The 25,930-nt window shown below is 51.9% G+C and overlaps 3 protein-coding genes and 1 pseudogene across 4 annotated transcripts in view; all 4 read right to left on the bottom strand.

Moving 5' to 3' along the window:
* The window catches only part of LOC308530473 (leukocyte immunoglobulin-like receptor subfamily A member 6), a gene marked incomplete at both ends in the record, with an annotated part of 73,621 nt that overhangs the window by 89 nt on the left and 47,602 nt on the right, over window positions 1–25,930 (bottom strand). The window lies entirely within an intron of this gene.
* LOC308531373 (leukocyte immunoglobulin-like receptor subfamily A member 6) lies at window positions 188–16,529 on the bottom strand (the record flags this gene model as incomplete). Its single annotated transcript, XM_081108320.1, has 14 exons — window positions 188–246; window positions 1,779–2,081; window positions 2,227–2,421; window positions 2,673–2,824; window positions 3,727–3,844; window positions 4,060–4,362; window positions 4,506–4,793; window positions 4,959–4,994; window positions 13,072–13,371; window positions 15,257–15,268; window positions 15,439–15,741; window positions 15,885–16,169; window positions 16,342–16,377; window positions 16,496–16,529. The coding sequence occupies 14 exons, from the start codon at window positions 16,527–16,529 to the stop codon at window positions 188–190; spliced, it is 2,424 nt and encodes an 807-aa protein (XP_080964446.1).
* On the bottom strand, window positions 19,745–22,919 carry LOC308531371 (leukocyte immunoglobulin-like receptor subfamily A member 5; annotated as a pseudogene). The gene is made up of 6 exons: window positions 22,914–22,919; window positions 22,495–22,678; window positions 22,048–22,332; window positions 21,600–21,902; window positions 20,028–20,078; window positions 19,745–19,881 (listed from the first exon to the last, which is right to left on the bottom strand). The product of its transcript is annotated as a leukocyte immunoglobulin-like receptor subfamily A member 5 (transcript).
* Window positions 23,087–24,599, bottom strand: LOC308531370 (leukocyte immunoglobulin-like receptor subfamily A member 6; the record flags this gene model as incomplete). The annotated part of the gene is made up of 4 exons (XM_081108318.1): window positions 23,087–23,295; window positions 23,513–23,815; window positions 23,961–24,245; window positions 24,566–24,599. The coding sequence occupies 4 exons, from the start codon at window positions 24,597–24,599 to the stop codon at window positions 23,087–23,089; spliced, it is 831 nt and encodes a 276-aa protein (XP_080964444.1).

The following is a 25,930-nucleotide window of genomic DNA, read 5'->3' as shown; positions in this document are numbered from 1 at the left end:
CACCCAACCGGATGGAATTCTCCACGGTGTAGTCTTGGGTCTGGGAGGCTGGGAATTATGGGCAAAGAGGACACAGAGGTCAGGGCAGGACAAACTCACCCAGGACCCTGGATGTCCACCAGGGCTCTCACCTCCCCTTGATAGGACAGGACCGTCTATGCTCAACCCCATAACTGAAGAGTGTCTCCTACTCACCACTCTTGGGGTCTGAGTTGTTCTGTGATGGGATGATGGTGTCGGCTGCTCCTGAGAACCAGATAGGAGTGGGGCTGTGTGAGGTGTTGATGCCACTCGAGCCCAGCGTCCCCATTACTATCCCCTTTTTCATGACCTAACTGCTACCAGTCCCTCCACAATCCTTTTCTCTGCTGGAGAAGGGTCCTGGCTGCTTTCATGCATTCTTCTCTGAGTCACTTTGGGGCACAGATTGGCTTTGCCTAGAGAATTCAGGACTGGGGAGACATATGGTCTCTCATTGCAGAAAACAATGAGTTATTTCCATCTCTGTGCTCATTGTGGGATTCTGAGCCATGGAAGCTACCTCATCTGGGTATAAGAGCTTATATTTAAGCAAAGGATGAGGACCAAATATCTATGGGCTGGTCTGAGATATACAGACATGAATTTATGTAGACCTTGAGCAATTCTCGAGCTAAGGGTGGGTTCAGTTTTATGAATACAACTGGTAAATGCATCTGGAAAAAAAAATACACAACACCTTTGAAGCATCTTCTGTAAGACAGTTCGAGTAGAGTTACCTCGTTTAAGTCCTAAATGTTTGAACCTTAAATTTATATGTGTAAGTAACTATTGCTTAAAAGTTTTCATAGCACAAGCAATAATAGAGAGGTGTGTGCAAAATATGCCAGAGGTTATAATGCTAAGCGAAGTAAGCTAGTAACAGAAACACAGATATCACGTGATCTTATATGTGGAATCTTATATGTGGAATCTAATGAACAAAATAAAGTGAAGAAAAAGAATTGAACCAGAGGCCTGGGAACATGGAACAGACTGATGGGTCTCAGAGGGACAGGGGGAGGAGTGGGAAGAGATTAACCAATGAATTTACATGCAGATACGCATAACCCATGGACACAGAGAATAGCATGGTGAGGGCCTAGGAAGAACAGGAAGGGAACCAGGTGGAGAAGGGTTGAGGAACGAAAAAAAGGGGTAAGGGCATCTGTAATACTCTCAACAATACAGTTGTGGGTTTTTTTTAAATGTACAGCACAGCCACGAATTTCACATAGAGTCTGGGCAGGGATCCCCTAGTTCCTCATGAGCTGTCCATGGTCCCCCTTGCGTCTCAGGTGAGCTCTGAGGGCCTGGAGGCCTCCAGGTGAGCACAGGGCCATGTAGAGTGGTGGCCACAGGTGGGAACACTTCTCACTACAGCAGTGTCTAGTGGAATCATGCTCTGGGGAAGGTCCGTTCCCCCTCCTTGGACAGAGCGAATGTGTCATAGGAGACATCCGAGTGACACTGGAGGATCAGGCTCTGTCCAGAGACCATGATGGGGCCCTGATGGATCACGGGGGAGGACTTCCCAGACTCACCAGGGGAGAACAGATGTGAATTACAGAGACTGCTTCTCCCATAACCCTCTTCTCCTAGCCTGGCCCACAGGTCTCACTCTCTCTCTCTGTGTCTCTGGCCCAAAAGTCCTTGTGCTCCCCTCAACCTCTCACATGGGCTCCACTCAAATTAATGACTCTAATAACACCCCAGTATTTGGTGCCTGAATCAATGGAAGGGAAAATAGTGGGACTCACCTGAGACCAGGAGCTCCAGAGCATCACTGGGGTGCGACCACACCTGGGGGCTGTTCCTGTAACAGCCATAGCAACTGAAGGGCCCTTTATCACTGGGGGTCACGGGGCCCACAGGAAACAGGGCCTGGAACTGCCCCATGGGCTGTGGCTGTGAGTCCAGGGTCCAGGAGAGCCTGTGATCTCCTTTCTTAGTCAGAATGAACCTGTCAAATCCCTGCCCTGAGCCACACTGGAGGGTCACCTTCCCTCCTGAGGGCACGACAGGGCTGGGCAGGGCTGAGAGGCTGGGTTTGCTGTAGGATCCTAGGAGAGGAGGAGGCAGCTTGTTAAATGGACTTACTCCTCCCTCATGTCCCCCAGGGCTGGGCTGTGAGAGGGAGACACCCTGAGAGGAGACCGCCTTCCTGAGGGCTGAGCCTGAGGCTGGGACCCCTGAGTGTCCTCTCACCTGTCACCACCAGCTCCAGGGGGTCACTGGGCTCTGACCAGCCATCAGGGCTGAGAGAGTAACAGCGAAATATCCCAACATCACTCTCCGTCATGTGTGTGATGGAGAACATCACCTTGTCCCCGGACTTCAGTGGCTTCTCTCTTTTCCATGGTGTGGGGCTTCCCTCTTTATCCAGACGGTACTCCTCAGCCCCTGGGGTCCCCTGACAGGAGATAGTCAGGGGCCTCCCCAGGGGGATCACATAGGCTGGCTCAGCCCAGAGTGAGGGTTTGGGGAAGGTTTCTGGAGAAAACAAGAGGCTGCGTTACAAAGGCCTTCCCCACCTCATCCCACAGCTCAGCTCAAGACACTCTTATTGTATTTCTTCCACCCTAGCCTCACCTCTTCCTTACACAGAACCATCGATTACTGAGCTCAGAAATGACAGGGTCAGGGGCCCTCACCTGAGACCAGGAGCTCCAGAGGCTCACTGGGGAGTGACAGCAGGTAGGGGGAGGAGCTTTGTGAGGTGTAGCACCTGTAGGTGCCCCCAAGGGCTGAGGTCACAGGACTCATGGAGAACTCTGCCTGGAACTGCCCAGCTCCGTGCCTTGATCTATGACACAGGGGATATCGGCTTCCCCTCTTTGGTCAGAAGGAAAGTGGCCCTCGGGCTCTGTGACTGACACAGCCGGGTCATGTTCACCTCTGAGGCCACCCTGGGGCCTAGCTGCACTGAGAGGGAGTGTCTGTCAGGCAGATGTCCTGGCGGGGGGGGGGTTGAGGCCTGCCTTCCCACCTTATATGTTAAATAAATATATATACTAGAGGCCCAGCATGTGAAATCACACAAGATCAAGAACCCGCCAGCAGAACCCCAGACCCGCCTCGCCGCAAGACCCATCAATGCACCTCCTATGCATTACGGCCACTGGCCTTTTATAATACAGATCGGTTGCAGAGAGGAAAGGAGAGGGACAGAGTGATAGAAACATCAATGATGAGAAAGAAGATATGATCAGCTTCCTCATGCATGCCCCTACCTGGAGATTGAGCTGGAAACCTGGGTATGCAACCTCACCTGCAATTGAACTGCGACCTCCTGGTTCATAGGTTCAGCTGGGTGGGCTGCCCACCTTGTTCTGACCTGAGAGTCACCAGGCCTCTCTCTGAGGACCCTCCTCTGTCTGTCTCCGTTTCTCTGAGTCTCCCCCTCTCCCCTCCCACCCCCTGTCTCTCTCTGTCTCGCCCCCTCCCTGGGGCCCTGCACTTTCTTTCTGGCCTCACCACCCGAGACCCCCAGCAGGGGCCTGTGCAGAGTCTGGGTCCCTGAGTGAACCCACTGGCTCCTCACCTGCCACCAGGATGTCTGGAGGGGGTTACTGGGCCAAACACTCAAAGAAAAGTTTGTTCCTACTCTAGCACATGTACCCGCCCCCCTGTCAGCCTCTCTGAGTGTCAAGAGGAAGTGGGCCTGAGAGAGACCAGCCTAAGCTCTGGGGGACGTTCCATCCCCACTCTTTGGACAGAGCAAATCTGTCATATCCGACATCAGAGCGACACTGGTGGGTCAGGCTCTGTCCAGAGGCCACGATGGGGCCCTGCTGGCTCAGGAGGGAGGGCTTCCCAGACTCACCTGGGGAGACCAGACAAGAATTACTGGGGCTGCTCCTCCCACAAAACCCTGCTCCTGGCCTAGCCTCCCAGTCTCACTGTCTCTGTGTCTCTGGCCCAGGAACCCTTGTGATGCCCTGACCTCACCCTCTCACATGGGGACAACTCAAAGTAATGACCCTAATAATACCCCAGTTTGGTGCCAGAATCAATGGAAGGGATAATAATGTGACTTACCTGAGACCAGGAGCTCCAGGGGGTCACTGGGTTGTGAGCACACGTGGGGCTTGTCCCTGTAACAGCCATAGCATCTGAATGTCCCACTGTGGCTGGAGTTCACTGGGCCCACAGGGAACAGGGCCTGGGACTGCCCACTGAGGTGTGTCTGTGAGTCCAGGGCCCAGGAGAGCCTGTGGTCTCCTTCCTTAGTCAGAATGAACCTGTCAAATCCCTCCCATGAGCCACACTTGAGGGTCACGTTCCTTCCTGAGGGCACGACAGGGCTGGGCAGGGCTGAGAGGCTGGGTCTGCTGTAGGTTCCTAGGAAAGAAGGGGGCAGTGTGTTACATGGGCTGACTTCCCTAATTTCCCCCAGGGCTGGGCTGTGAGAGGGGGACACCCTGAGAGCAGACCCCCTTCCTGAGGGCAGAGCCTGATGCTGGGACCCCTGAATGTCTTCTCACCTATCATCACCACCAGCTCCAGGGGGTCACTGCGCTCTGACCAGCCAGCAGGGCTGTAATAGTAACAGCGATATCTCCCAGCACCACTCTCTGTCAGGCTTGTGATGCTGAACGTGCCCTTGTCCACCAGAGGCAGCGGTTTCACTCTGCACCAGGGTGATGTGTTTCCCTCTTTCTCAAAACAGAACTGCTGGGACTCCAAAGTCCCCTGACACCAGAGGGTCACGCGGCTCCCCCAGGACATCACAGACGCTGGCTCAGCCCAGAGGGTGGGTTTGAGGAGGGTCCCTGGAAGGAAACCAGAGGCTGCATTTCCAAGACGTTCCCCACCTTCATTTCCTAGCTTAGGGCTAGAACCTCCTCTTTTATCACCTCATCCCAGCACCTCTGTGCTTCCTCCTGAGCCCCAGCGGTGGAGTAAGAGGAGGGACATGGAGCCTGGGGAGGACTCACCTGCCTGCACGTGGATCCGCTGGCCCAGACTCAGACCTGGAAGAGAGTGTCAGTGAGAGATTTGCACCCGGATGTCTGAGCTGATTCCCTTCCCATCAGTGCCCCGTCCACTCGAGCTGCCTGAGCCTGAGGTTCCCCATAAACAAGAGGATGAAGCTGCCCCTCCTTCGCCCCCTCCCCGTGTCCATAACTGACCGAGGCAGAGAAGAACAGAGAGGATGGAAGCCATGGCGTCTGCTCTGAGGGCTCCTGCTCTGCAGATGGAGGAAGCCTGAGCCTGCAGAACAGAGCCTCACAGGATGTGATCAGTTAAAGGCTGTTGCAACCCTTCAGGGTTACCACACCCCACAGCAAGGAGTCAGCCCCGCCCTGGGCCTGGCACTGGATCTCCCCAGAATGAGGGCTCACGGGGCGTCCAGGTTTCAGGAGGCTGGTCAGCAGTGTCTGAGGTCTCACCTGAGCCTCAGGGTCTCATGTGTCTGCTGGTCTGACTCCTGCTCAGGGAGGGCGGGACCCAGGTTCTGGTCCTGACTCAGCCCCTGAGAGTCTGGCTCTGAACAGCCCAATGGGACACCCGACCACGGCTCTTGAGGGAGCTCATTTATGAAAGATTCTGCTGAGCAGATTCCCAGGGGCCTCAGTATTTCCTCGACTTTCCCTGGTTCAAGGGTCCTGGTGGGTTCCCATCCCTGCCCACCCTTTGTGTTTCCTGCCTTTTTCATGTTCCTTATTCAGTGTAAGTATTGGTACCAACCCTGTGGTTTGATGCATATTTATTTCTTCAATGACTTATAAAGCTCAGCACCTTTTATTTAAAAATTTGTTTTGTTACTCCTCACCTGAGGATATTATTTCCAATGATTTTTAGAGAGGATGGAAGGGAGAGAGGGATGAGAGAGAGAAACATCAATGTGAGAGACGTCAATAGGTTGCATCCCACATGAGGGCCATGGTCAAAACTGCAACCAAGGCACATGCCCTTGACCTGGAAGTAAACCTGTGACTCTTCGGTGGTCAGGCTGATGTGCTAACCACTGAGAAACACCAGCCAAGACAGCTCATCACTTTAAACAAAGTCACTGCACATTTGCATGTCAATATCAGTTGCGTGTTAAGTTTTTGCTTGCTTCTCTATTGCTCTCTGCTGCCACATAACAACTTGTACATGTTTCCTAATGATCTGAATGCCAGTCCGTGGTCTCATTTTGACATCGCAAATATCTATCGTCTTCACTGTCTCGCTGGTGTCTATAAGGAACAGAAGTTCTTCATCTTAGTGGATCCACTGTGTCCATGTCCCCCCTGAGTTCACGTTCTTGTGTCCACATTGAGGAAAAATGTGTCTCCCACATACTAGTAAGATAGTTTCCCCTTTTTCTTTTTGCAAAAGAAAAAGTAGTTGGTTTCTTTTTCACATTTTGATCTGTCGCCCATCTAACATTGATTATTGTAAATGGAGGAGGCAGGTAAGATGTTCACTGTGTCCCACAGACTCACCCACTGGCCCAGCACCACCTGATCGAAAGGCCATGACCTCCATGCAGCCCGGCAAAGGTCTGTCATGATCGAGGTGACTCCACGCGAGGGGTCTGACCTGGAGTCTTCCTTCTGCTCCTTTGGACAAGGTGTCTCTGCTTTTCAATTTCTCAAAACAGCAACATCTCCATCTGCATTGAATGGCTGGTTTCATTTCCTCCCTATCTCAGGCCAGAAAAATTCTCATCATCTTTGTGTGGGAGGCTTTTGTTTTGCTGAGAAGTCATGGGAGGAAGTAGCCTGCTCAATAGTCCTTCAGGCACTCAGATGGTAGCGCCACAACTGATATTTAATGTGTCTGTGTGTGGTATGCCTTGGTACAGGATTCCCATGAATGTTGTTCTTGTCTGAGTCCTGATGAGTCTCCACAGTTTGAAGAAGAGAGTGACACCCGGCCTCAAAGGTGCTCTGAAGGGGCAGCAATGACTCGATGATTGTCCCCCAGGACATGGAGAGTTCCCGCTGCTCCCAGAGACAGAGAGTCAGGGGGAACCTGTGTGAGACATAGGACCTGCATCCCAGGGACAGGAGGAGGCGCTGAGCTGCCTGTGGGAGCAGATGCATCTTGCGCAGCCCCCAGGCTCCTCCCTCCCCCACCCCTGGACTCACTGTCCTGAGGGCCCCTTGGTGCCCCCAGTCAACAAGGCAGGGAGGGAAGTCACCTTCACACCCTCATGGCAACAGTCATGTCCACCACCTTCCTGAGCTCTGAGCTCCACACCCTCACTACCTTCTCCAGTTCACCCTCCACATCTGCCCTTGCAACTCCTTTTCAGAAGCTGTTTATGCCTAAAACCCTTCCATGGTCCTCACTGTCTTCAGGTGAATCCAGGTTCTTCCTTCTGAACTCAGGGCTGTTCATCATCCAGATGTGACCCTCCCACCTCAGCTCTCACCTCTGCTTCCCTCAGACAGATGGGTATAGCTGCCCATGAACACACACATATCCACACACTCACACACTATCACACATACACTCTCACACACATATATACTCACACTCATACACCTGATACTTACACACACATAAGCATACATATTTAAGCACTCTTAGATACATACACTCACACATACACACTCACATCCATATATGCTCACACAGGCTCACACACACTCATGTCTACATACTGTTACACACATATTCACTCATGCACACATATCCACTCTCATTACTAGTCACACAACTCTTACAGGGATAAGTGATCACAAACATACATACTCAGACACTCACACACATATACATTCACACACATGTACACAGTCAAACTAAAATACCAGAACACATATACACTCAAACACTACAACTCACACATACACACCTACTGACACATATATAGGCCCATTCAAACGCACACAATAATACACTCACACCCAAAACACACAAATAAACCTTCACACACACACACACACACACACACACACACACACACAACTCTCAAACATTCACATATGTATTCATACAGCCCACATATATATAGACTCACCCACACTCACACACACATACACATTTATGCAAACACTTATACTCTCACACATATGCTCACACACATAACACACATGGTTTTTTCTTTTTTCATTTCATAGGTTTGATGTGTAGTATTTACATTATCATTTAATCTAAAATATTCACTTCTGTTTTGGATCACACATTGATTATTGCAAAGCCTGTTGATTTATTTCCAAAATGTAAGGAATACATTTTGGAAATAAATGTATTCTTTTTTGGTCTAGGAGGTTAGGAGAGGAGGGAGCTCTGTTCAGACGGGCTCAGGGGGCCCTGTGAGGGGACACGATGTGGTCCTAACCCAGGTTGTGTGTTGGGGGAGGGGAGGAGGTTCGCGGGATGAGTTAGGTTGGAGGAGGCATTGACCTCACTGGGGCTGGAGAGTGTAGCTCAGCCTGATCAGCAGCAGTGCGAAGTACTGGGTGGAGATCCTGGATGTGGCTGGAGTCAGGGATACCTGTGGACAGGCTTTGTGCAGGGGATAGTCAGTGACAGGTATGTTTGGGGCCATGAGAATGAAACACTTCAGCCAAGAGTGAGCGTCTGGAGGAGGCCAGAAGGAGCTGATGTGGTCACACCAACGAGCTGTCCTGGGTCTTCGCCTGAGCTTGTCTGTGGGGAGAACTGGGTCACAGGAAGAACTGGGAGCCAGAATGCTGGGATTGGTTCAGTGTGAGACAGAAAGGGGAGAATGGAGGGCTCCTCATCTCTCCACCATGACTGCCTACAGGCGCCAACGGGGCTGTATCCAGGTTGCTGACCCCAAGAGGAACAGGAGGCCTGGGGGATGTTACAAAACTGTCAACTCACCCACAGAGGCAACCAGCACTAGCCTCCAGGCCTGCGTGTGAGCTGCTGCTTCTCCCTATCACTTCCTCTCTCTGACTTCCTTGTCTCTGTGAGCAGAGCTCCTGCGCTCCATCCCTCTCCATCAAACCTGCGCTGTCCTTTCTGCCTCCTCACCACCTCTTGTCCCCCAGACTGTACCTCTTTGTCTAATGCTGTTTATTCCATCTCTATGCTTTGGGTAGAAGATTGTGTTGGAGACAAAACCCAGGTTGTAATCTAAGAACTGGAGACACGTTTATTGAGCCTCTATTTTGAGCCAGTCCTTGTCCTCTTCCTCTTTGCCTGTTGGGCAAAATTGTGAAACCTCACTTCTGAGGGTTGTTATGAGGATCAGCAGTGCCTGAGTCATGAAGAACACCAATCGGTTGTTAATTTCTTTCTTTTTTAAAAAAGTATATTTTTATTGATTTCAGAGAGGAAGGGAGATGGAGAGAGATAGAAACATCAATGATAAGAGAGAATCATTGATCGGACGCCTCCTGCAAGCCCCACACTGAGGATGGAATCCACAACCCAGGCATGTGCTCCGACCAGGAATAGAACCATGACTTCCTGGTTTAGAGGTCTACACTCAACCACTGAGCCACAACTGCCAGAAATCCGCTGTCATTTTCAGACCTGATGAAGGTGTGTGTATGGGAGGCGTGTGGTGGGAAGGGATATTTGGAGGCCACATGTATATCCCCCAAGCCTACAAGGTGAATCAGAAGCTGTAGTGCATCCTTGGTTGAATGGCAGATGAGCGCAGACAAAAGGATACAGGGATGGTGGGTCTCATTTTGGATCCTAGACTCAGCCCCAGTCAGGAGTGAAGGTGGAAATTTAATGAGTGTGTTGGTCCTAAGCACTAAAGCACTTAGGGCACCTCTGACCTGGTGGGAGTCCTGCTCCTATAAAACTCTACGGACACAAGTGGGGCAACCTCCAAGGTATAAGGGAGCTGTAGGGAACCATGCGTGTTTCACTTGCATTTATTTTTATTGAAGCAACAGTCACATAACATACAATTGGGCCTTTTGAAATATGAAATTCAATAGAATGCAGTAAATGCACAATGTCTCAATGACAACATCTATCTTGTTCACGAAAGTTTTAAACTCCCCCTACCAAAAAAAACACAAATGAACAAATAAAAAAATAACACAAGCAGACAGCCCATCTCCCAGCTGTTCTCCTGGTCAACCCCAGACAAACCAGTCTGATTTCTGTTTCTATGGGTTTCCTTCTCCTTGACATTTTGCATAAATGAAATCACACAAAACCTGATTCCCTTTTGTGTCCTGATTCTTTCCCTGAGCTGCATTATTATGATGTTTTCCCACTATGGACCAGGTACCTGTCCTTTGTTCTTTATGGTTTAAACTAATCCCAGGGTTGTGAAGACACCTCATTTTGTTGGGATGGATGTGACGCAGCATGAAGGCGTGTATAGATGTGAATCTGAACCAGCCATGTGGGACCGACCCTCACGTCACAGGGTGAGAACAGAAGGGCAATGAAGGAGAGTGACCAAGGACAGGGAGGGAGGGAGAGCACCCAGATGGGTGGAGGAGGCGTCCTCTACAGGGACATGGCCCACGTTCTCCTGCACCCAAACCTCGCCTACCACATCTACCCCCCTGGACATTCTCAGCAGACAGATTCCCCAACTATGGTCCCCACTTTCCTTCAGCACCTCCTGGGATGCTCAGATGGGCTCCAAGGCTCCCCCACTCTGAACGGTGCATTGTTCCCTCTGTGTTCACATCCTGGCTGCATCGAGGGTCCTTATGGGGTTGTTTCGAGCCTCAAATAGCAGCACCCCGAGCACCACCAGGACCAAGCCAGCCATGCCCATCCGGATGAGATTCTCCACTGTGTAGTCTTGGGGATGGAAAAATAAGAATTGTGGGTAAAGAAGTCTCAGAGGTCAGGGCAGACCCTAATCTCCAGGATTTTGATGTTCAACCTGGGCTCCCACCTCCCCTTGACATCAGTGTCCCTCTGATGTCTGAACTCTGCACATGCTCTGAGTCACCTTGATCAGAGTTAGCTGTGCCCAAGAACTGAGGGTGAGTAAGAAATGGCCTCAATTCAGGAATAACTAAGAGCTGTGTGTTCTGTGTTCAGTCAGTGGATCAAGACCCCGTGAGCTTATTCCCCTACAGCTGAGAGATCCCACCTTCTCAACAGCTGGGGACCCAAGGTCCATGGAGGAGGGGTTGGTGTCAGGGGCTCCTGAATCTCAGGAGCAGGAAGGGGTGAAAGTCTGGGCTGGGTGTCCTTCCCCCCACCCCGACCAGGCCCCTCCTCTCAGGGTCTGCTATGTTCATCTTCACTTGAAGTTGTTCATCTATTGATTCTTTTATTAACTCACCTTATTTTACAATAACAAATACCTACAGTGGTAGATATATTTTCCAGATGAAAAGTATGGGAATGTGGAAGGTAATCATGTGATATTTTTTTAAACTCAAAACACAACTAAGATCGAAACCAAGGAAGTCCACATTTCTGGTTCAAATTTAAATCACTGAGAAAATGCCCCTAATTTAAATATTTACTGAGCACCAAAAGCAGGAAATTAGGTCAATCTCTTACCCCATTTTTATATGAATCCCATGATGGAAACAGAAATTATGGCTTTTCCCTCATTACAGTGATCCATGCATTAACTCTAAATGTCAGCTCCACAATTCAGAAAATGCACATGGATGATCCGAGTCACTCAGTTGCGTTAATATGCAAGTGGGTGACGCTAAGAAGTCTCTGTAATGTGTGTCATGTGGTTACAATCAGAGAAAAGATAATTAGGAGGAGATGTGTGTCTGCCAGGAAAAGAGAGCATTCCTAGTAAACCCTAATGAAACAGAAGAACGGATTGGAACAAAGCGACCAATAGTGCTTTCAATATAAAATGTAGAATTCTTTTTTTTTTAATTTATTGCTTAAAGTATTACAAAGGGTATTACATATGTGTCCATTTTATCCCCCCGCCCTAGACAGTCCCTTAGCCTCCCCTATCCCCCAGTGTCTTATGTCCATTGGTTATGCTTATATGCATGCATACAAGTCCTTTACTTGATCTCTTTAAAATGTAGAATTCTTAATGGGTTTGCCATGACATAAGGTTGGGTGTGAATTAAGCTGTTTTCTGGAAGAGAAACTCTGGAACATTTTAATCCCTCATTTCATTGTATTAGGTGTGGAGTGAGAAAAGTAGGTATGCCATTGGGAATAAAGAAGTGACATTTCCTTGGCCTGGTGGGGATTATAATTTTATCAGCATGTTGGAGGGATCAACTGAAAAACAGTCCACAGGGAGAGAGTCTTTAGGAGGCTAACAGGTCATGAGATAACTATGCCCAAACCAAGAGCTTTCCGATGTGCACTTACTACCATTTAGAAAATGTACAGGAATCAAACAGCTTTCTCACAAATTACAATGTGAGAGGTGCAATTCTCTAAGTGGGCTGGGCATTTACACAGTTTTGCAAAGAGCTGTCACGTGCTTCTAAGGTTCATGCATAAAGCTGATTTGAAAATGTGTGAATGTAGACTTTATATAAACAAGAAGTTATTCTTCATTAAAAAATGTCTGAATTTCACCTGCTCCCCATGAAAAGAGGAATAGAATGTTTATATTTCTATCTGGACTCCATATAATATCATTTAAATTGTGAGCTTATAGACTGAAGTATTGCCTGAAGTTTCTCTAAAAGGAGCCATAATGGACCCGTGTGCACAGAGACGCTGAGCAGAGGGGAATGCACAGAGTCTGGGCGGAGGCCCCAGGTCCCCATGAGGCCTGCAGGGTCCCTCCTTGTTCTCAGGTGAGCACCGAGGGCCTGGAGGCCTCCAGGTGAGCACAGGGGGCCGTGCCGTGTGGTGCCCACAGGCAGGATGCTTCTCTATTGGAGAGAGTCCAGTGGGGCTGGGACTACAGGGACCCAGATTCTGAGATGAAGATGTCAGGTGGTGAGTGTTGGGGGTCTGTGTTCTCTGCTCAGTCTAATCACATTCCTGCTCATCTCACTCATATCTCACTCGCCCTCCCTACGCTTCATCTCTGCTGAGGATCAGAAGTGGGGTTCAGGAGAGGAGGCCCTGTCTCATAGGCTCTCTCATAGGCTGGACATGCTCTGTGGGACCTGCTCCACCTCCTTGTTTATTACTGTCACCCACTCTCCTAGGAACAGGGCCCTGATCTGACTGCACAGAAAGGATGGGGTCAGGGCAACTCACCTAAGACCACCAGCTCCAGGGGGTCACTGGGCTGTGACAGCAGGTAGGGGGAGGTGCTGTTTGAGCCATAGCACCTGTAGGTCCCCTGGTGGCCTGAGCTCAGAGGGCTGAGGGTGAAGGTGGCCTGAGAGGGTGCAGACGTGTCCTGCAGACGAAGGTGCTGGGGAGGGTCCAGTGACCCCTCCCTGTGCAGGTGGAAGGTGTCAAACCAGATCTCAGACCCACACTGCAGGGTCACGTTCACCCCCCTGGGCACTGAGGGTCCCGGCTGCGCTGAGAGGGAGGGTTTCCTGTACATTCCTGGGGAGAGGAAGGTTGTGATGAATAGAGAGCTACCCCTCCCCTCACGCCCTCGACCCTGAGCTGAGTGACCTATTCCTTCTCCAGAGACACTGTCTGTGACCCCTCCCAGCTCCTCTCTGCCCTCTTGGTGAGGAAACTAGCCTCGTAGCTGGAGTCCTGTGGGATTCTCATATCCCAGGGCTCAGAGCCCCTCTCTTCATATAGAACGTAGGCACTAGCCTGCAGAGTTCCCTGACTCCAGCTGGTCAAGGGGCTCCCCTTGGTGATGATGGGGCCTGAGTCAGCCTAGATGGAGAGTTTGGGGATGATTCCAGGAAAGAAATCAGACCTGAAAGACCTGGCAGCCTGTCTCCCCCTCATGACGTTATGAATGAGCCAGTGATGCCATTTCATGAGCACCTACTGTGTGTGAGGCTCCTGCTGGGGTCTGTCACTCATCTCCTCTCACCTTATGCACCAAGGATGCTGACCCCACCACCCACTTCACTGAGGCTCAGAGAGGTTAATCTCCTGCCCCAGGTCGCCCGGCCTGGACGGGGCAGGGCTGGGACTAGAACCCAAGACTGTGGGTTCCCTGTGCTGTCCTCATGCTGCCCCCAGGGAGACACCAGCTTCGTGCTCTGGGCTCCTCCTCTGCAGGGGCCTGTCCACGTATCATCTGGAGCTGAGGGTCCTTCCTCATTACCCGCCCCATCACAGCAGGGACAGGAGGGGAAGGGTGTGGTGTGGACTCCGAGTCTCTCCCGGGTCCATCTCCAACCTGCAGTCCCTGAAGACCCTTGGGAAGGTCGGGCTGGGCTGGGGGCTCTGCCTTCCTGAGCTCTGTGAAAACCTAAGTCACCTCATCTCCCAGCAGCCTGTGAGCAGGATGAGGCCAGGGATGAGCAGACAGGAACCCGACACTCAGAGGAGAGAAGGGGCCGCCCAGCCCCACAGCAGGAGCAGCAGAGCCAGGAGCTGAACCAGGGCTGATCCACCCTGTTCCCTCCTCTGAGCTGAGCCTGAGCTGAGGGGGAGGACTGGATGCCCGGACCCTTGTCCTGCCTGTCCCTCCCTGTACAGTGTCACCATCACTGACACAGAGGGGACAGGCCCCATAACATCACGTCCTGGGGGTTTCCCTGTGAGGCCCCTCTCCCAGGAGGTCAGGGCCAGAACTGAGAGGGAATCTAAGCTCTGGACCAGAATTCCCTCCTTTTACAGTTGGAGACACTGAGGCCCAGACAGGGGAAGGGCGTGTCCAAGTGAGAGACTTCAGAGGTTCCAGAACAGTCTCATGACTCAGCCATTGTTTCCTACAGGGAGGTACCTACCACCTCCCCACAGAGACTCCCAATTCCCCTCTGTGGGTCCAACTCCCTGGGTTGGGGGAGGGGAAGGAGGGTCCATTGCTCAGAGCTTTCTGGGATCAAGATGAAAGGCGAGGGGCAGGGTCTGCTTTCTCCCCACTTGAGCCTGACTCCCCCTTCCCCAGCCTGAGCCCCAACATCTCCCTCAGCCATGACCTCCCCACCTGCCACCTGCCTCACTTCCCTCTCTAAGGCCTGACTCCATGTGAGGCGGGGAGAGGTGAATCCAGGGAGACCCTGGAGGCCTGTGGTTCCCCTGAGATCTCTCCCTGACGCCCTGCCCCCCTGGGTCACAAGCCTGTCCTTAGGTCTATGGGGGTCATTAGATCTTCTGAGAGGCTCAGACATCCTGGGGTGGCCTGTCTCCATCTGAGCGAAGAGGACACCATGTGTGCAGAGCTGGGGTCCCAGAGGGTCCTGGGAAGGAGAACAGGAGAGGTGGGAGGCCTGGGCTGACTCTGGAGTTCCCACTTCACTCGGACTTCTCCTGCATCTGCCAGGGGTCCCCACACTAAGATCCTCCCACTGCCCACCTGAGACACATTCTGGCAGCAGAGGGGAGAGAGGGGTGAACAGGAGTAAGGCTGTGCTAAGGGACAAATACTTTCTAAGTGACCATCTCTACAGCCACCTCACTTCCCTTTCAGCCCATGATTGTTCTGAGGACTGGACCCTGAGCTGACAAGCAGAAAGACATGGTGAGGGGGGGCGTCACCTGAGACCAGGAGCTCCACGGCATCGCTGGGGTGTGACCACACCTGGGAGCTGTTCCTGTAGCAGCCATAGCACCTGAATATCCCCCTGTGGCTGGGGGTCACAGGGTCCACAGGGAACAGGGCCTGGGACTGCCCACTGGGCTGTGGCTCTGAGTCCTGGGTCCAGGAGAGCCTGTGATCTCCTTCCTTAGTCAGAATGAACCTGTCAAATCCCTGCCCTGAGCCACACTGGAGGGTCACGTTCCCTCCTGAGGTCACGACAGGGCTGGGCAGGGCTGAGAGGCTGGGTTTGCTGTAGAATCCTAGGAGAGGAGGAGGCAGCATGTTAAATGGGCTCACACCTCCCTCATGGCCCCAGGGTGGGCTGTCAGAGAGACACACCCTGAGAGCAGACCCCCTTCCTGAGGGCAGAGCCTGAGGCTAGGACCCCTGAGTGTCCTCTCACCTGTCACCACCAGCTCCAGGAAGTCACTGTTCCGTGACCAGCCAGTGGGGCTGAGGTAGTAACAGTGATATCTCCCTGCATCACACTCTGTCATGTGTGTGATGGAGAACTTGGCCTTGTCCCCAGGCTCCAGTGGCTTCTGTTCTTTCCATGGTGCTGTGCCTCCCTCTTTATAAATTAGGTACTCCTTAGCCTTTCTTATTCCCTGACAGCAGATGGTCATGGGGCTCCCGCTGGGGATTACAGGGCTTGGCTCAGCCCAGAGGGTGGGCTTGGGGACGGTCCCTGGAAAGAATCAGAGGCTGAGTCACAGGACATTCCCATCTCTGGTCCCCAGGACTCAGTCCCAGATGCCCCCCATCTGTCAGACAGATCTGCACCCCTACCCCTATTGCCTGTGGGGTGGCCCATGTCCCCTGAGAACAGGGGGACCTGGGACACCTGGGGACAGACTCACCTGCCTGCACAGGGGTCCTGAGGCCCACACTCAGCCCTGGAAGACAGCCCCTGTAAGAGATTTGCCCTGAACGCTGAGCAGCACCCTCCTCCCCAAGAGCCTCCTGAGTCCTGGGGTCCTCACAGACCAGAATCCCTTCCCCCTCCCATCTCACCGAGGCAGAACAGGGCCGTGACGGTAGGGGTCATGGCGACTTCTCCCGGAGGCCTCAGCTGAGCATATGGAGGAGGCCACGGTCCTAGTAGGGTGGACAGACAGATGCATGGGTGTTGGTCACTCAGAGGCTGGCCCTGCCTGTCATGGGGTTGTCACGCCAGTAGCCTACAGGCGAGGGCACAGCCTCTCTCTAGCAGCCTGGATCTCATTTTCATGGTGAAGCAGAAAATAGACCTGGAGCCTCCCTCCTGAGACGCCCCTTGCAGGTGAGGTGACCCAGGGCACGTCCTTCCCTGTCACAGCCTCCCCCACGGGGTCTCCTCCCTCCTCAGCCCATCCATCAGCACCTCCCTGTCATCCTCACCATGGACAGTGCCACCCGGGCCCTGGAGACACTTCAGGAAGACGTGGGTCCCTGTGGCCTGCAGAGCTCAGATCAGCAGAGACACGCTCACCCTCTCACTGCACAGCTCAGGGTTATGTCACTGTGATAGTGAGCACTGAGGGGAAACACAGAATAAATACAGGAAGGAAACAGGTCCCTTCTATGACCCCAGATTATAGCTTTCTCTCTATCACACCCCCTCCATGGACTTCTCCTTTTTCTTGCAACGGCATCCACCCAAGTTTCCTGGAAATAAGATATGGCTCATTCCTGCCTCCACAGTGATCCTTGTTCCTTAAGCAGAGCTGTCCCCTCATTCTGTCCTCCTCTCTTCAGCTTTTGGGGTCAATAAGGGGTCCAGTGCTCTGATGTTGGGGACAAAGCTCATATTTAAATATTTCACTATCATTCCTGGTCTGTGTGACGTTGAGCAGTACCAGCCGATCTCTGCACTTCGGATTCCTGGTGTGAAGCACATAGGCATAAAGCCAAATTCTCAGAGTGTTGTAGGATCAGCAGTGTCTGGGATGTGGGTGAGATCAGCACTTGATAATTTTGCAGACCTGATTAAGAAGTGTGGGATGAGACATAGGAGGATCAATGTGTCTTACTTCATAGTCAAAATGAGGGATGGGTGTGTCCACTCAAGAGCCCTCATCTGTCCTTACTACTAAGAAATAGTATTTCTAAAAGATGCAACCACAGTCAATGCAGCAGAAGTGAAATGAGAGTTCCCCAAACAGAGAGGGAACAACAACAAATAAAAGGGATCAAAGCAAGTGGCCACTGCTGACCACAAGTGGTCCTCTATGAGATGTTCTCCACCTCCATGTGGACAGGAGAGGGACAACAGGGTTGTCAAAGGCAGGGAGGGGATAGGGCACAAGGTGATAGGTGGGTTGCCCCATTTCTCATGCTTGAGGATGAGCATTGAGGCATCTCTATGCACTGACCCAGCCCAGGATCAGCACTGAAACCTGTGTATATGTGAGTGCGTGTGTGTGTGTGTGTGTGTGTGTGTGTGTGAGTGTGTGTGAGTGAGTGTGTGAGTGTGTGTGTGTGCGTGTGTGTGTGTGTGTGTGTGTAACAAATTCAATCCAGCCTAGTCCAACAGGAGCGTCTGTCCAGGTGTGAGTGTGAGGCTCACATTGGAGCCACCCCTGCTGGGCACATCACAGTCAAAAGCTGAGTTTGGGAGAGTGGATGCTACAACTCACCACCCCTTCAGATTCCAAAATCAGGAGAGCCCTGGGAGTAACTCTATGGAGAATCAGGTGTGAGCATCTACAAGGAATAGATGCCAACAAGTACTCTAATTATGAAAAATAATCCTAAAAAAGGCTGCCTGCAGAGTCTCTGATGCAGGTAATCATATATGAGACAACAGAACACTAGGAATATAAGAAACAAATTTTAATCAAAGATTGTTGAAATGTAAGAAACAATGAAGGCAAAAATTGGATTACTGGAACAACCCCAGGGCTTATATGATAAAAGTGTAGAGAATTTTGGAAAGGCATTACTTAAACAACATAGAGGTAAAAAGGAATAAAAATAAAAACATGATTTGATTTAACACTCTCAAATATTTTGTTTTCACCCAGGAGAAGATACAGCTGAAGATACAATAACAAAATTGGAAGACAACATTGAGGAAATTTTGTAGAATACAAGACAGAGAGACTGGAATTGAGAACTTTACATGCATGAGAATAGAGACTTCTGGTCAAGATGGTTGTGTAAGTAAGCATGGTAATTGGAACTTCCCACAACCACATCAAATTAGAGCTAAACTACAGAACATCCATCATGCAGAACTGCCTGAAATGTAGCCCAACAGAAGTTGTATAACTGAGTATATGCAGAAGCCAAATAGAGACTGATAGAGAGGAGGGGAGGAAAAGGAGCTGGTCCCATACCCATGTGTGCTGGTTAATAACTGGAGCAGGGGGGCGTCTAGGTTGTGAAGGTCCTCCCTCAGTTGTGAGGGTCCAAGACCACCATCAGAACCTCCAGCCCAGGGTTACAGTGCGGGGAAGAGAAGTCCCCATAACTTTTGCTTTAAAAACCTGTGATGATTGTGGTTGAGTGAGATAGAGTGTTTCTGGAGTCCCAGGTGTTCCTCTTAAAGGGCCTATGAACACATTTACTTGGATTCCCTTGCCCTGAAGCACTCAAGGACCTACGTTAGAGCTTGAAAGCTACCAGGGACATACAGGGAGGGCTTAATTATCATCATACTAAAGCTGAGGAGGCAGTTTCCTCCCAGACAGAAGTACTGGCAGATGTACGGGAATAGAAAAAGAAGGGCCATGTGTGTTGTTTCAGGAAGAATGAGGTGAGGAGGACATTGGCTACACCTACAGGCCAGTGGGTGGCTATTTTTCAGAGAAGCAGAGAGAACACGCAGTGTCAGGTGCATGAATAGACACATGAAACGTGTGTCTTCATAGTTCATGTCAAGTGGAGGAAACAGATGAGAACTCACTTTATTGTACAACAGCTCTCCTTTACAAATAAAAAAAAAGCCAATGGATATGGTAAAAGTATACTGAAGGGGTAAATTGTTAGTGAAGAATTTTATAAACACCCAAATTATTATATTAAAGGGCAAAGGGGAAAGTACCAGAGGGGAGAAATCTATAAGGACGAGGAGACAGTGGTTGGGATGGAAAGGGCCACAGTTCAAGGGCAGATGGTCCAGACTTTGTCCCTGCACATGAGCGATGACTCCTCCATCTGTAAAGAGCCTCAGACAGGTCCCTCAGAATATGTCCCATGTTATCTTCCAGAACATTCTGGGCACATGAGATTCACTTCCAAGGCTTCCCCTCTCTGAACAGGGTATTGTTCCCTCTGTGATCACGTCCTGGCTGCATCCTGGGTCTTTTGCTGGCTGTTTCGAGACCAAAATAGCAGCATCCCAAGCACCCCCAGTACCAATCCAGCCACACCCAACCGGATGGAATTCTCCACGGTGTAGTCTTGGGCCTGGGAGGCTGGACATTATGGGCAAAGAGGTCACAGAGGTCAGTGCAGGACAAACTCACCCAGGACCTGGATGTCCACCCGGGATCTCACCTCCCCTTGATAGGACACGACCGTCTATGCTCAACCCCATAACTGAAGAGTGTCTCCTACTCACCACTCTTGGGGTCTGAGTTGTTCTGTGATGGGATGATGGTGTCGGCTGCTCCTGAGAACCAGAAAGGAGTGGGGCTGTGTGAGGTGTTGATGCCACTCAAGCCCAGCGTCCCCATTACTATCCCCTTTCTCATGACCTAACTGCTACCAGTCCCTCCACAATCCCTTTCTCTGCTGGAGAAGGATCCTGGCTGCTTTCATGCATTCTTCTCTGAGTCACTTTGGGGCACAGATTGGCTTTGCCTAGAGAATTCAGGACTGGGGAGACATATGGTCTCTCATTGCAGAAAACAATGAGATATTTCAATCTCTCTTCTCACTGTGGGATTCTGAGCCATGGAAGCTACCTCATCTGGGTATAAGAGCTTATATTTAAGCAAAGGCTGAGGACCAAGTATCTATGGGCTGGTCTGAGATATACAGACATGAATTTATGTAGACCTTGAGCAATTCTCGAGCTAAGGGTGGGTTCAGTTTTATGAATACAACTGGTAGGTGCATCTGGAAAAAAAATACACAACACCTTTGAAGCATCTTTTGTAAGACAGTTCGAGTAGAGTTACCTCGTTTAAGTCCTAAATGTTTGAACCTTAAATTTATATGTGTAAGTAACTATTGCTTAAAAGTTTTCATAGCAAAAGCAATAATAGAGCGGTGTGTGCAAAATATGTCAGAGGTTATAATGCTAAGAGAAGTAAGCTAGTGACAGAAACACAGATATCACATGATCTTATATGTGGAATCCAATGAACAAAATAAAGTGAAGAAAAAGAATTGAACCAGAGACCTGGAAACATGGAACAGACTGATGGGTCTCAGAGGGACAAGGGAAGGGGTGGGAAGAGATTAACCAATGAATTTACATGCATATACGCATGACCCATGGACACAGAGAATAGCGTGGTGAGGGCCTAGGAAAAACAGGAAGGGAACCAGGTGGAGAAGGGTTGAGGAAGAAAAAAAAGGGGGGGGCATCTGTAATACTCTCAACAATACAGTTGTGGGTTGTTTTTTTTTTAAATGTACAGAGCAGCCATGAATTTCACATAGAGTCTGGGCAGGAATCCCCTAGTTCCTCATGAGCTGTCCATGGTCTCCCTTGAGTCTCAGGTGAGCACTGACAGCCTGGAGGCCTCCAGGTGAGCACAGGGCCATGCAGAGTGGTGCCCACAGGTGGGAACACTTCTCACTACAGCAGTGTCTAGTGGAATCATGCTCTGGGGAAGGTCCATTCCCCCTCCTTGGACAGAGCGAATGTGTCATAGGCGACATCAGAGTGACACTGGAGGATCAGGCTCTGTCCAGAGACCATGATGGGGCCCTGATGGATCAGGGGGGAGGACTCCCCAGACTCACCAGGGGAGAACAGATGTGAATTACAGAGACTGCTTCTCCCATAACCCTCTTCTCCTAGCCTGGCCCACAGGTCTCACTCTCTCTCTCTGTGTCTCTGGCCCAAAAGTCCTTGTGCTCCCCTCACCCTCTCACATGGGGCTCCACTCAAATTAATGACTCTAATAACACCCCAGTACTTGGTGCCTGAATCAATGGAAGGGAAAATAGTGGGACTCACCTGAGACCTGGAGCTCCAGAGAATCACTGGGGTGCGATCACACCTGGGGGCTGTTCCTGTAACAGCCATAGCATCTGAATGGCCCTTTATCGCTGGGGGTCACGGGGCCCACAGTGAACACGGCCTGGAACTGCCCCCTGGGCTGTGGATGTGAGTCCAGGGCCCAGGAGAGCCTGTGATCTCCTTCCTTAGTCAGAATGAACCTGTCAAATCCCTGTCCTGAGCCACACTGGAGGGTCACCTTCCCTCCTGACGTCACCACAGGGCTGGGCAGGGCTGAGAGGCTGGGTTTGCTGTAGGATCCTAGGAGAGGAGGAGGCAGCATGTTAAATGGACTTACTCCTCCCTCATGCCCCCCAGGGCTGGGCTGTGAGAGGGAGACACCCTGAGAGCAGACCGCCTTCCTGAGGGCAGAGCCTGAGGCTGGGACCCCTGAGTGTCCTCTCACCTGTCACCACCAGCTCCAGGGGGTCACTGGGCTCTGACCAGCCATCAGGGCTGAGAGAGTAACAGCGAAATATCCCAACATCACGCTCCGTCATGTGTGTGATGGAGAACATCACCTTGTCCCCGGACTTCAGTGGCTTCTCTCTTTTCCATGGTGCTGGGCTTCCCTCTTTATCCAGACGGTACTCCTCAGCCCCTGGGGTCCCCTGACAGGAGATAGTCAGGGGCCTCCCCAGGGGGATCACATAGGCTGGCTCAGCCCAGAGTGAGGGTTTGGGGGAGGTCCCTGGATAAAACAAGGGGCTCCATTACAAAGGCCTTCCCCACCTCATCCCACAGCTCAGCCCAAGACACTCTTATTGTATTTCTTCCATCCTAGCCTCACCTCTTCCTTGCACAGAACCCTCAATGACTGAGCTCAGAAAGAACAGGGTCAGGGGCCCCTCACCTGAGACCAGGAGCTCCAGGGGCTCACTGGGGAGTGACAGCAGGTAAGGGGAGGGGCTGTGTGAACTGGAGCACCTGTAGGAACCTCTGTGGACTGAGGTCACAGGGCTTGTGGAGAACTCTGTCTGGAACTGCTGAGCTCGGTGCTTTGATCTCAGAATCAGGGGGGCATCCGGGGCCCCCTCCTTGGACAGAAGGAAATGTGTCCCTCCAGCTCCGTGACTGACACAGCAGGGTCACGTTCTCTCCTGAGGCCACCCTGAAACCCGGCTGAGGGACAGGGAGGGCCAGTCAGGCAGCCGTCCTCGAGAGAGGGAGGGAGGGTGAGGGCTGCCTGCACACCTTGTTCTTCCCTGAGAGTCACTAGGCCTCTCTCTGAGGACCCTCCTCTCTCTCTGTCTCTCTCCTGGGGCCCTGCACCTTCATTCTGGCCTCACTAACTGAGACCCCAAGCAGGGCCTGTGCAGATCTGGGTGCCTGGCTGAATCCATTGGATTCTCATCTGCCACCAGGATATCCAGGGTGTCACTGGGGGGTCAATTACTCAAAGAAAAGATTGTTCCTACTCTAGCATATGTACCCACCCACCACTGTCAGCCTCTCTGAGTGTCCAGGGGGAAGTGGGCCTGAGAGAGCCCAGCCTGGGGATGCAGCACAAGGCTCTGGGAGAGGTCCCATCCCCCCTCCTTGTGCAGAGCGAATCTGTCATAGCCGACATCAGAGCGACACTGGAGGGTCAGGTTCTGTCCAGAAGCCACAATGGGGCCGTGCTGGGTCAGGAGGGAGGGCTTCCCAGACTCACCTGGGGAGACCGGATGTGAATTACAGGGGCTGCTCCTCCCATAACCCCCTTCTCCTGGCCTGGAAATCAGGTCTCACTGTCTTTCTCTGTGACTCAGGCCCAGGAGCCCTTGTGCTCCCCTCACCCTCTCACACGGGGCTGCACTCAAATTGATGACCCTGGGAACACCCCAGTATTTGTTGCCTTAATCAATGGAAGGGACCATAATGGGCCTTACCTGAGACCAGGAGCTCCAGAGGATCACTGGGGTGCGACCACACCTGGGGGCTGTTCCTGTAACAGCCATAGCATCTGAATGGCCCTTTATCGCTGGGGGTCACGGGGCCCACAGTGAACACGGCCTGGAACTGCCCCATGGGCTGTGGCTGTGAGTCCAGGGCCCAGGAGAGCCTGTGATCTCCTTCCTTAGTCAGAATGAACCTGTCAAATCCCTGCCCTGAGCCACACTGGAGGGTCACGTTCCCTCCTGAGGTCACGACAGGGCTGGGCAGGGCTGAGAGGCTGGGTTGGCTGTAGGATCCTAGGAGAGGAGGAGGCAGCATGTTAAATAGACTCACTCCTCCCTCATGTCCCCCAGGGCTGGGATCTGAGAAGGAGACACCCTGAGAGCAGACCGCCTTCCTGAGGGCAGAGCCTGAGGCTGGGACCCCTGAGTGTCCTCTCACCTGTCACCACCAGCTCCAGGGGGTCACTGCGCTCTGACCAGCCAGCAGGGCTGTGATAGTAACAGTGAAATATCCCAACATTAAGCTCCGTCATGTGTGGGATGGAGAACATCACCTTGTCCCCACGCTTCAGTGGCTTCTCTCTTTTCCATGGTGCTGGGCTTCCCTCTTTATCCAGACCGTACTCCTCGGCCTCTGGGGTCCCCTGACAGGAGATCGTCAGGGGCCTCCCCAGGGGGATCACAGGGGCTGGCTCAGCCCAGAGTGTGGGTTTGGGGAAGGTCCCTGGAAGGAAACCAGAGGCTGGGTTAGAAGGCATTACCCACCCCCACATTTCTAAGATGCCCCACATCCATTAACCCAGAACCACTGTTCTCCATCCCCAGATGCACAGGCTGTAACCCCTTGTCCCCAGTGAGAGGGACCCGGGACTCCTGTGGAGACTCACCTGCCTGCACTGGGGTCCTGGGGACCACACTCAGCCCTGGAAGAGAGTCCCTGTGAGAGATTTGTCCCTCAATCCTGAGCAGCACTCTCCTCCCCATGAGGCTCCTGAGTCCTGGGGTCCTGACAGAGCAGGGCTCCCCTCTCCCTTGAAATCTCACCAATGAAAAGCACAGCAATGAGGGTGGAGGTCATGGTGTCTCCTCGCTCCGGTGCAGAGTGAATGCGATGGTGCCGTCTGGGCAGTCACAGAGGGTGTGGGCACTGGGAGCCTGGCCCTCCCTCTCTCGTGGTTGTCACGTCATCAGTTCCTCATGAAAGGGAACAACCTCTATCTAGCAGCCTGGCCCTCATTTTCATGGTGAAGCAGGAAATAGACCCGGAGCCTTCTGAGATGCCCCCTGTGGGTGAGGTGACCCAGGGCACCTTCTTCCCTGTCAGAGCCTCCCCCACAGCGTCTCCTTCCTCCTCAGCCCGTCCATCAGCACGTCCCTGTGGTCCACACCATGGACAGTGTCACCCGGGTCCTGGAGATGCTTCAGAAAGATGTGGGTCCCTGTGGACTTCAGAGCTCAGATCAGCAGGGACAGGCTCACCCTCTCACTGTGCAGCTCAGGGCGATGTCCCTGTAACAATGAGCACAGAGGCAAATGCAGGGAAATAAGGGAAGGAAAACCAAATCTTCTCATGACCCCAGAGCGTGGGCTCTCTGTGTCTCACAGGCCCCTCATGACCTCCTTTTTGTTGCCACAGCAGCCACCCTCTCCTTCCTGGGAGCAAGATTATGACTCACTCCTTCCTCCTCAGCGCCTTGTTCCTCAGGCAGAGCTGTGCCCCATCCTGTGAGCCTGGCCTCCCGTCCTCAGCTCAGGGAACAGTAAGTGGTCAGTGGCCTGATGTTGGTGAGAAAACTCATTCTTATGAGAATGTTTCTCCATCGTCCATGGCCCTTGTGCCCATGAGCAGTAACATTCAATCTCTCAGCCTCAGTTTCCCATCTGCAACATGTTGTTATGAACCCAACTCCTCGGAGTGGTTGTGGGTTCAGTATTGCTCAGGCCCTGGAAGGGGTCAATCCTGTTGATTCCCAAATCGGATGAGGATGGGTGGGGTGACACAGGAGAGAATCAAGGTATCTGACTCCACAGTCAACGTGGACAATGGATGTGCCCACCCAAGAGCCCCCATCTGCTCTCAATGCTGAGAAATGCTACTTATAATATTTCTGAAAGATATAGCACAGTCAATGAAGAAAAGGGGAAGTAAAAGTTCCCAAAAGGAGAAGCAGCTACAGCCAAAAAAATTGGCCCAAGCTGTGTGGCCTCCGATGCCTGGGACTCGCAAGGGGTCATCGGAGGGGAGGGTCCCACCTCTGTGTGATCAGAAAAGCTTCTGAAGGTGCTCACATGCAGGGAGAGAGTTGGATGCATCGTTGGCTGCTCTACGTGCTTTGGGAATGGGCACAGGGATATCTCTACCCATTGACCAAGCCCATGGTCAGCATTGAGCCACATTCCCTGTGTGTG

Source organism: Myotis nattereri (assembly GCF_964212035.1).
Source record: "Myotis nattereri genome assembly, chromosome: 15".
Lineage (NCBI taxonomy): Eukaryota > Metazoa > Chordata > Mammalia > Chiroptera > Vespertilionidae > Myotis > Myotis nattereri.
The sequence above is the reverse complement of the archived record's forward strand: the minus strand, read 5'-3'. Positions and strand labels throughout refer to the sequence as shown.